Source organism: Labrus bergylta, chromosome 22 (assembly GCF_963930695.1).
Source record: "Labrus bergylta chromosome 22, fLabBer1.1, whole genome shotgun sequence".
NCBI classification, from domain to species: domain Eukaryota; kingdom Metazoa; phylum Chordata; class Actinopteri; order Labriformes; family Labridae; genus Labrus; species Labrus bergylta.
Window position 1 is genome coordinate 11,703,910 of NC_089216.1, and position 12,159 is coordinate 11,716,068.

The 12,159-nt window shown below is 50.7% G+C and overlaps 1 protein-coding gene across 1 annotated transcript; it reads left to right on the forward strand.

Annotated features, from left to right (window-relative positions):
* The first annotated feature begins 883 nt into the window (after positions 1-883).
* LOC136177516 (proteoglycan 4-like) lies at positions 884-11,862 on the forward strand. The gene is made up of 6 exons (XM_065950939.1): positions 884-1,573; positions 2,411-3,260; positions 3,581-3,650; positions 3,792-4,193; positions 11,088-11,489; positions 11,739-11,862. The coding sequence occupies exons 1-6, from the start codon at positions 884-886 to the stop codon at positions 11,860-11,862; spliced, it is 2,538 nt and encodes an 845-aa protein (XP_065807011.1).
* Positions 11,863-12,159: the final 297 nt, after the last annotated feature.

Genomic DNA, 12,159 nt, shown 5'->3' on the forward strand with positions numbered 1-12,159 from the left:
AACAACAACAACAACAGCAGCTCCTACAACCACAACAGCAGCTCCTCTAACCAAAACAGCAGCTCAATCAACAACAACAGCTGCTCCAACCACAACCACAGCTGCTTCAACACCAATGACAGCTTCTCCAACAACCACAGCTGCTCCAACAACCACAGCTGCTCTTACAACCACAACAGCAGCTCCTCCAACCACAACAGCTGCTCCAACACCAAAGACAGCTGCTCCAACAACCACATTAGGTCCAACACCAACCACAGCTGCTCCAACAACCACAACAGCATCTCCTACAACCACAACAGCAGCTAAATCTACAACTAAAACAGGAGCTCAACCAACAACCACAGCTGCTCCAACACCAACCACAGCTGCTTCAACAACCACAGCTGCTCCAACAACAACCACAGCTGCTCCTACACCAACGACACCTGCTACAACAACCACAGCTGTTCCAACACCAACGACAGCTGCTCCAACAACAACAGCTGCTCCAACAACCACAAAAGCAGCTCCTACAACCACAAAAGCAGCTCCTACAACCACAACAGCAGCTCCTCCAACCACAACAGCTGCTCCAACAACCGCATTAGGTCCAACACCAACCACAGCTGTTCCAACAACCACAACAGCAGCTACACCAACCACAGCTTCTCCAACAATCACAGTTGCTCCAACAACAACAACTGCTCCTACAACCAAGACAACAGCTCCATCTACAACCACAGCTGCTCCAACAACCACAGCTGCTACAACACCAACCACAGCTCTTCCAACAACCACAACAGCAGCTCCTACAACCACAACAGCAGCTCCTCTAACCAAAACAGCAGCTCAATCAACAACAACAGCTGCTCCAACCACAACCACAGCTGCTTCAACACCAATGACAGCTTCTCAAACAACCACAGCTGCTCCAACAACCACAGCTGCTCTTACAACCACAACAGCAGCTCCAACAACCACAACAGCAGCTCCTCCAACCACAACAGCTGCTCCAACACCAAAGACAGCTGCTCCAACAACCACATTAGGTCCAACACCAACCACAGCTGCTCCAACAACCACAACAGCATCTCCTACAACCACAACAGCAGCTAAATCTACAACTAAAACAGGAGCTCAACCAACAACCACAGCTGCTCCAACACCAACCACAGCTGCTCCAACAACCACAGCTCCTCCAACAACAACCACAGCTGCTCCTACACCAACGACACCTGCTCCAACAACCACAGCTGTTCCAACACCAACCACAGCTGCTCCAACAACAACAGATGCTCCAACAACCACAACAGCAGCTCCTACAACCACAAAAGCAGCTCCTACAACCACAACAGCAGCTCCTCCAACCACAACAGCTGCTCCAACACCAACGACAGCTGCTCCAACAACCACATTAGGTCCAACACCAACCACAGCTGTTCCAACAACCACAACAGCAGCTACACCAACCACAGCTTCTCCAACAATCACAGCTGCTCCAACAACAACAACTGCTCCTACAACCAAGACAACAGCTCCATCTACAACCACAGCTGCTCCAACAACCACAGCTGCTACAACACCAACCACAGCTCTTCCAACAACCACAACAGCAGCTCCTACAACCACAACAGCAGCTCCTCTAACCAAAACAGCAGCTCAATCAACAACAACAGCTGCTCCAACCACAACCACAGCTGCTTCAGCACCAATGACAGCTTCTCCAACAACCACAGCTGCTCCAACAACCACAGCTGCTCCAACAACAACCACAGCTGCTCCAACAACCACAGCTGCTCCAACAACAACCACAGCTGCTCCTACACCAACGACACCTGCTCCAACAACCACAGCTGTTCCAACACCAACGACAGCTGCTCCAACAACAACAGCTGCTCCTCCAACCACAAAAGCAGCTCCTACAACCACAAAAGCAGCTCCTACAACCACAACAGCAGCTCCTCCAACCACAACAGCTGCTCCAACAACCACATTAGGTCCAACACCAACCACAGCTGTTCCAACAACCACAACAGCAGCTACACCAACCACAGCTTCTCCAACAATCACAGCTGCTCCAACAACAACAACTGCTCCTACAACCAAGACAACAGCTCCATCTACAACCACAGCGGCTCCAACAACCACAGCTGCTACAACACCAACCACAGCTCTTCCAACAACCACAACAGCAGCTCCTACAACCACAACAGCAGCTCCTCTAACCAAAACAGCAGCTCAATCAACAACAACAGCTGCTCCAACCACAACCACAGCTGCTTCAACACCAATGACAGCTTCTCCAACAACCACAGTTGCTCCAACAACCACAGCTGCTCTTACAACCACAACAGTAGCTCCTCCAACACCAACAGCTGCTCCAACACCAACGACAGCTGCTCCAACAACAACAGCTGCTCCAACAAACACAACAGCAGCTCCTACAACCACAACAGCAGCTCCTACAACCACAACAGCAGCTCCTCCAACCACAACAGCTGCTCCAACACCAAAGACAGCTGCTCCAACAACCACATTAGGTCCAACACCAACCACAGCTGCTCCAACAACCACAACAGCATCTCCTACAACCACAACAGCAGCTAAATCTACAACTAAAACAGGAGCTCAACCAACAACCACAGCTGCTCCAACACCAACCATAGCTGCTACAACAACCACAGCTGCTCCAACACCAACGACACCTGCTCCAACAACCACAGCTGCTCCAACAACCACAACAGCAGCTCCTACAACCACAACCACAGCTGCTTTAACAATCACAGCTGCTCCAACAACAACCACAGCTGCTCCTACACCAACGACACCTGCTCCAACAACCACAGCTGTTCCAACACCAACGACAGCTGCTCCAACAACAACAGCAGCTCCTACAACCACAACAGCAGCTCCTCCAACCACAACAGCTGCTCCAACACCAAAGACAGCTGCTCCAACAACCACATTAGGTCCAACACCAACCACAGCTGCTCCTACAACCACAACAGCATCTCCTACAACCACAACAGCAGCTAAATCTACAACTAAAACAGGAGCTCAACCAACAACCACAGCTGCTCCAACACCAACCACAGCTGCTCCAACAACCACAGCTGCTCCAACAACAACCACAGCTGCTCCAACAACCACAGCTGCTCCAACAACCACAACAGCAGCTCCTACAACCACAAAAGCAGCTCCTACAACCACAACAGCAGCTCCTCCAACCACAACAGCTGCTCCAACACCAACGACAGCTGCTCCAACAACCACATTAGGTCCAACACCAACCACAGCTGCTCCAACAACCACAAGAGCATCTCCTTCAACCACAACAGCAGCTCCTACAACCAAAACAGCAGCTCAATCAACAACCACAGCTGCTCCATCCACAACCACAGCTGCTCCAATACCAACGACAGCTTCTCCAACAACCACAGCTGCTCCAACAACCACAGCTGCTCAAACAACCACAGCTGCTCCTACAACCACAACACTAGCTCCAACAACCACAGCAGCTCCTACAGCCACAACAGCAGCTCAATCAACAACCACAACAGCTCCAACAACTACAGCTGCTCCAACAACAACCATACAGTCTCCAACATCAACCACAGATGCTACAACAACCACAGCTGCTCCAACAACAACCACTGCTGCTTCAACAAGTACTGCAGTTCAGACAACCACAGCTTCTGCTACAACAACCAAAGCAGCTTCAACAACTACCACAGCAGCTTCAACAACTACAGCAGCTCCAAAAACAACCACAGCAGCTCCAACAACAACAGCAGCTCCAACACCAACAGCTGCTCCAACAACCACAACACTAGCTCCAACAACCACAGCAGCTCCTACAGCCACAACAGCAGCTCAATCAACGACCACAACAGCTCCGACAACCAAAGCTACTCAAACAACAGCAGCTGCTCCAACAACAACAGCTGCTCCTACAACCACAACACCTCCCACAGCCACAACAGCAGCTCAATCAACAACCACAACAGCTCCAACAACTACAGCTGCTCCAACAACAATAGCTGCTCCTACAACCACGACAACAGCTCCAACAACAACCATACAGGCTCGAACATCAACCACAGATGCTACAACAACCACAGGTGCTCCAACAACAACCACTGCTGCTCCAACAAGTACTGCAGTTCCAACAACCACAGCCGCTGCAACAACAACCACTGGTGCTCCAACAAGTACTGCAGTTCCAACAACAACAGCCGCTGCAAAGACAACCACAACAGTTCCAACAACCACAGCTGCTCTTACAACCACAACAGTAGCTCCTCCAACCACAACAGCAGCTCCACCAACCACAGCTGCTCAAACAACCACAGCTTCTCCAACAACCACAACAGCAGCTCCAACAACCACAGCTGCTCCAACAACCACAGCAGCGCCAACAACCACAGCTGCTCCAACAACCACAGCTGCTCAAACAACAGCAGCTGCTCCAACAACCACAGCAGCTCCAACCACAACCACAGCTGCTCCAACAACCACAACAGCAGCTCCTATAACCACAACAGTAGCTCCAACAACCACAGCTTCTCCAACAACCACAACTGATCCAACAACCACAGCTACTCAAACAACAGCAGCTCCAACAACAACCACAGTAGCTCCAACCACAACCACAGTGGCTCCAACACCAACGACAGCTACTCCAATAACAACAACAAGTGCTCCAACAAAAACGACAGCTTTTCCAACAACCACAGCTGCTCCAACAACCACAACAGCAGCTCCTATAACCACAACAGTAGCTCCAACAACCACAGCTGCTCCAACAACCACAGCTGCTCCAACAACCACAACAGCAGCTCCTACAACCAGAACAGCAGCTCCACAAACCACAGCTTCTCCAACAACCACAACTGATCCAACAACCACAGCTACTCAAACAACAGGAGCTCCATCTACAACCACAATTGCTCCAACAACAACAGCTGTTCCTAGAACTATGACAGCATTTACAACAACAACAACCACAGCAGCCCCACAAACCACCACAGTAGCTCCAACAGTAACCACAGCTGCGACAACACCAACCACAGCTCTTCCAACAACCACAACAGCAGCTCCTCTAACCAAAACAGCAGCTCAATCAACAACAACAGCTGCTCCAACCACAACCACAGCTGCTTCAACACCAATGACAGCTTCTCCAACAACCACAGCTGCTCCAACAACCACAGCTGCTCTTACAACCACAACAGCAGCTCCTACAACCACAACAGCAGCTCCTCCAACCACAACAGCTGCTCCAACACCAAAGACAGCTGCTCCAACAACCACATTAGGTCCAACACCAACCACAGCTGCTCCAACAACCACAACAGCATCTCCTACAACCACAACAGCAGCTAAATCTACAACTGAAACAGGAGCTCAACCAACAACCACAGCTGCTCCAACACCGACCACAGCTGCTCCAACAACCACAGCTGCTCCAACAACAACCACAGCTGCTCCTACACCAACGACACCTGCTCCAACAACCACAGCTGTTCCAACCACAACCACAGCTGCTCCAACCACAACAGCTGCTCCAACAACCACAAAAGCAGCTCCTACAACCACAAAAGCAGCTCCTACAACCACAACAGCAGCTCCTCCAACCACAACAGCTGCTCCAACAACCACATTAGGTCCAACACCAACCACAGCTGTTCCAACAACCACAACAGCAGCTACACCAACCACAGCTTCTCCAACAATCACAGCTGCTCCAACAACAACAACTGCTCCTACAACCAAGACAACAGCTCCATCTACAACCACAGCTGCTCCAACAACCACAGCTGCTACAACACCAAACACAGCTCTTCCAACAACCACAACAGCAGCTCCTACAACCACAACAGCAGCTCCTCTAACCAAAACAGCAGCTCAATCAACAACAACAGCTGCTCCAACCACAACCACAGCTGCTTCAGCACCAATGACAGCTTCTCCAACATCCACAGCTGCTCCAACAACCACAGCTGCTCATACAACCACAACAGCAGCTCCTCCAACCACAACAGCTGCTCCAACACCAACGACAGCTGCTCCAACAACCACATTAGGTCCAACACCAACCACAGCTGCTCCAACAACCACAACAGCATCTCCTACAACCACAACAGCAGCTAAATCTACAACTAAAACAGGAGCTCAACCAACAACCACAGCTGCTCCAACACCAACCACAGCTGCTCCAACAACCACAGCTGCTCCAACAACAACCACAGCTGCTTCAACCACAACAGCAGCTCCTACAACCACAAAAGCAGCTCCTACAACCACAACAGCAGCTCCTCCAACAACAACAGCTGCTCCAACACCAACGACAGCTGCTCCAACAACCACATTAGGTCCAACACCAACCACAGCTGCTCCAACAACCACAACAGCATCTCCTACAACCACAACAGCAGCTAAATCTACAACTAAAACAGGAGCTCAACCAACAACCACAGCTGCTCCAATACCAACCACAGCTTCTCCAACAACCACAGCTGCTCCTACAACCACAACACTAGCTCCAATAACCACAGCAGCTCCTACAACCACAACAGCAGCTCCTTCAACCACAACAGCTGCTCCAACACCAACCACAGCTGCTCCAACAACCACAGCTGTTCCAACACCAATGACAGCTGCTCCAACAACAACAGCTGCTCCAACAACCACAACAGCAGCTCCTACAACCACAAAAGCAGCTCCTACAACCAAAACAGCAGCTCCTCCAACCACAACAGCTGCTCCAATACCAACGACAGCTTCTCCAACAACCACAGCTGCTCCAACAACCACAGCTGCTCAAACAACCACAGCTGCTCCAACAACCACAGCTGCTCCTACAACCACAACACTAGCTCCAATAGCCACAGCAGCTCCTACAACCACAACAGCAGCTCCTCCAACCACAACAGCTGCTCCAACACCAACGACAGCTGCTCCAACCACCACATTAGGTCCAACACCAACCACAGCTGCTCCAACAACCACAACAGCATCTCCTTCAACCACAACAGCAGCTCCTACAACCACAACAGCAGCTCAATCAACAACCACAGCTGCTCCATCCACAACCACAACTGCTTCAACACTAACGACAGCTGCTCCAACAATCACAGCTGCTCCAACAATAACAACTGCTCCTTCAACCAAGACAACAGCTCCATCTACAACCACAGCTGCTCCAACAACCACAGCTGCTACAACACCAACCACAGCTCTTCCAACAACAACAACAACAGCAGCTCCTACAACCACAACAGCAGCTCCTCTAACCAAAACAGCAGCTCAATCAACAACAACAGCTGCTCCAACCACAACCACAGCTGCTTCAACACCAATGACAGCTTCTCCAACAACCACAGCTGCTCCAACAACCACAGCTGCTCTTACAACCACAACAGCAGCTCCTCCAACCACAACAGCTGCTCCAACACCAAAGACAGCTGCTCCAACAACCACATTAGGTCCAACACCAACCACAGCTGCTCCAACAACCACAACAGCATCTCCTACAACCACAACAGCAGCTAAATCTACAACTAAAACAGGAGCTCAACCAACAACCAAAGCTGCTCCAACACCAACCACAGCTGCTTCAACAACCACAGCTGCTCCAACAACAACCACAGCTGCTCCTACACCAACGACACCTGCTACAACAACCACAGCTGTTCCAACACCAACGACAGCTGCTCCAACAACAACAGCTGCTCCAACAACCACAAAAGCAGCTCCTACAACCACAAAAGCAGCTCCTACAACCACAACAGCAGCTCCTCCAACCACAACAGCTGCTCCAACAACCACATTAGGTCCAACACCAACCACAGCTGTTCCAACAACCACAACAGCAGCTACACCAACCACAGCTTCTCCAACAATCACAGTTGCTCCAACAACAACAACTGCTCCTACAACCAAGACAACAGCTCCATCTACAACCACAGCTGCTCCAACAACCACAGCTGCTACAACACCAACCACAGCTCTTCCAACAACCACAACAGCAGCTCCTACAACCACAACAGCAGCTCCTCTAACCAAAACAGCAGCTCAATCAACAACAACAGCTGCTCCAACCACAACCACAGCTGCTTCAACACCAATGACAGCTTCTCAAACAACCACAGCTGCTCCAACAACCACAGCTGCTCTTACAACCACAACAGCAGCTCCAACAACCACAACAGCAGCTCCTCCAACCACAACAGCTGCTCCAACACCAAAGACAGCTGCTCCAACAACCACATTAGGTCCAACACCAACCACAGCTGCTCCAACAACCACAACAGCATCTCCTACAACCACAACAGCAGCTAAATCTACAACTAAAACAGGAGCTCAACCAACAACCACAGCTGCTCCAACACCAACCACAGCTGCTCCAACAACCACAGCTCCTCCAACAACAACCACAGCTGCTCCTACACCAACGACACCTGCTCCAACAACCACAGCTGTTCCAACACCAACCACAGCTGCTCCTACAACAACAGATGCTCCAACAACCACAACAGCAGCTCCTACAACCACAAAAGCAGCTCCTACAACCACAACAGCAGCTCCTCCAACCACAACAGCTGCTCCAACACCAACGACAGCTGCTCCAACAACCACATTAGGTCCAACACCAACCACAGCTGTTCCAACAACCACAACAGCAGCTACACCAACCACAGCTTCTCCAACAATCACAGCTGCTCCAACAACAACAACTGCTCCTACAACCAAGACAACAGCTCCATCTACAACCACAGCTGCTCCAACAACCACAGCTGCTACAACACCAACCACAGCTCTTCCAACAACCACAACAGCAGCTCCTACAACCACAACAGCAGCTCCTCTAACCAAAACAGCAGCTCAATCAACAACAACAGCTGCTCCAACCACAACCACAGCTGCTTCAGCACCAATGACAGCTGCTCCAACAACCACAGCTGCTCTTACAACCACAACAGTAGCTCCTCCAACCACAACAGCTGCTCCAACACCAACGACAGCTGCTCCAACAACAACAGCTGCTCCAACAAACACAACAGCAGCTCCTACAACCACAACAGCAGCTCCTCCAACCACAACAGCTGCTCCAACAACCACATTAGGTCCAACACCAACCACAGCTGTTCCAAAAACCACAACAGCAGCTACACCAAAAACAGCTTCTCCAACAATCACAGCTGCTCCAACAACAACAACTGCTCCTACAACCAAGACAAAAGCTCCATCTACAACCACAGCTGCTCCAACAAGCACAGTTGCTCCAACAACCACAGCTGCTCTTACAACCACAACAGTAGCTCCTCCAACACCAACAGCTGCTCCAACACCAACGACAGCTGCTCCAACAACAACAGCTGCTCCAACCACAACCACAGCTGCTTCAACACCAATGACAGCTTCTCCAACAACCACAGTTGCTCCAACAACCACAGCTGCTCTTACAACCACAACAGTAGCTCCTCCAACACCAACAGCTGCTCCAACACCAACGACAGCTGCTCCAACAACAACAGCTGCTCCAACAAACACAACAGCAGCTCCTACAACCACAACAGCAGCTCCTACAACCACAACAGCAGCTCCTCCAACCACAACAGCTGCTCCAACACCAAAGACAGCTGCTCCAACAACCACATTAGGTCCAACACCAACCACAGCTGCTCCAACAACCACAACAGCATCTCCTACAACCACAACAGCAGCTAAATCTACAACTAAAACAGGAGCTCAACCAACAACCACAGCTGCTCCAACACCAACCATAGCTGCTACAACAACCACAGCTGCTCCAACACCAACGACACCTGCTCCAACAACCACAGCTGCTCCAACAACCACAACAGCAGCTCCTACAACCACAAAAGCAGCTCCTACAACCACAACCACAGCTGCTTTAACAATCACAGCTGCTCCAACAACAACCACAGCTGCTCCTACACCAACGACACCTGCTCCAACAACCACAGCTGTTCCAACACCAACGACAGCTGCTCCAACAACAACAGCTGCTCCAACAACCACAAAAGCAGCTCCTACAACCACAAAAGCAGCTCCTACAACCACAACAGCAGCTCCTCCAACCACAACAGCTGCTCCAACAACCACATTAGGTCCAACACCAATCACAGCTGTTCCAACAACCACAACAGCAGCTACACAAACCACAGCTTCTCCAACAATCACAGCTGCTCCAACAACAACAACTGCTCCTACAACCAAGACAACAGCTCCATCTACAACCACAGCTGCTCCAACAACCACAGCTGCTACAACACCAACCACAGCTCTTCCAACAACCACAACAGCAGCTCCTACAACCACAGCTGCTCCAACAACAACCACAGCTGCTCCAACACCAACCACAGCTGCTCCAACAACCACAGCTGCTCCAACAACAACCACAGCTGCTCCAACAACCACAGCTGCTCCAACAACCACAACAGCAGCTCCTACAACCACAAAAGCAGCTCCTACAACCACAACAGCAGCTCCTCCAACCACAACAGCTGCTCCAACACCAACGACAGCTGCTCCAACAACCACATTAGGTCCAACACCAACCACAGCTGCTCCAACAACCACAAGAGCATCTCCTTCAACCACAACAGCAGCTCCTACAACCAAAACAGCAGCTCAATCAACAACCACAGCTGCTCCATCCACAACCACAGCTGCTCCAATACCAACGACAGCTTCTCCAACAACCACAGCTGCTCCAACAACCACAGCTGCTCAAACAACCACAGCTGCTCCTACAACCACAACATTAGCTCCAACAACCACAGCAGCTCCTACAGCCACAACAGCAGCTCAATCAACAACCACAACAGCTCCAACAACTACAGCTGCTCCAACAACAACCATACAGTCTCCAACATCAACCACAGATGCTACAACAACCACAGGTGCTCCAACAACAACCACTGCTGCTTCAACAAGTACTGCAGTTCAGACAACCACAGCTTCTGCTACAACAACCAAAGCAGCTTCAACAACTACCACAGCAGCTTCAACAACTACAGCAGCTCCAAAAACAACCACAGCAGCTCCAACAACAACAGCAGCTCCAACACCAACAGCTGCTCCAACAACCACAACACTAGCTCCAACAACCACAGCAGCTCCTACAGCCACAACAGCAGCTCAATCAACGACCACAACAGCTCCGACAACCAAAGCTACTCAAACAACAGCAGCTGCTCCAACAACAACAGCTGCTCCTACAACCACAACACCTCCCACAGCCACAACAGCAGCTCAATCAACAACCACAACAGCTCCAACAACTACAGCTGCTCCAACAACAATAGCTGCTCCTACAACCACGACAACAGCTCCAACAACAACCATACAGGCTCGAACATCAACCACAGATGCTACAACAACCACAGGTGCTCCAACAACAACCACTGCTGCTCCAACAAGTACTGCAGTTCCAACAACCACAGCCGCTGCAACAACAACCACTGGTGCTCCAACAAGTACTGCAGTTCCAACAACAACAGCCGCTGCAAAGACAACCACAACAGTTCCAACAACCACAGCTGCTCTTACAACCACAACAGTAGCTCCTCCAACCACAACAGCAGCTCCACCAACCACAGCTGCTCAAACAACCACAGCTTCTCCAACAACCACAACAACAGCTCCAACAACCACAGCTGCTCCAACAACCACAGCAGCGCCAACAACCACAGCTGCTCCAACAACCACAGCTGCTCAAACAACAGCAGCTGCTCCAACAACCACAGCAGCTCCAACCACAACCACAGCTGCTCCAACAACCACAACAGCAGCTCCTATAACCACAACAGTAGCTCCAACAACCACAGCTTCTCCAACAACCACAACTGATCCAACAACCACAGCTACTCAAACAACAGCAGCTCCAACAACAACCACAGTAGCTCCAACCACAACCACAGTGGCTCCAACACCGACGACAGCTACTCCAATAACAACAACAAGTGCTCCAACAAAAACGACAGCTTTTCCAACAACCACAGCTGCTCCAACAACCACAACAGCAGCTCCTATAACCACAACAGTAGCTCCAACAACCACAGCTGCTCCAACAACCACAGCTGCTCCAACAACCACAACAGCAGCTCCTACAACCAGAACAGCAGCTCCACAAACCACAGCTTCTCC

Bases quoted from the DNA above. Each gene is read 5' to 3' on its own strand.
- LOC136177516 (XM_065950939.1), top strand. From the start codon at position 884: ATGACAGCTTCTCAAACAACCACAGCTGCTCCAACAACCACAGCTGCT. The intron at 3,261-3,580 runs GTCCAACACCAA...ACAACCATACAG, and splicing joins TGCTCCAACAACCACATTAG to TCTCCAACATCAACCACAGA. The intron at 4,194-11,087 runs GTACTGCAGTTC...CAACACCAACAG, and splicing joins AACCACTGGTGCTCCAACAA to CTGCTCCAACAACCACAACA.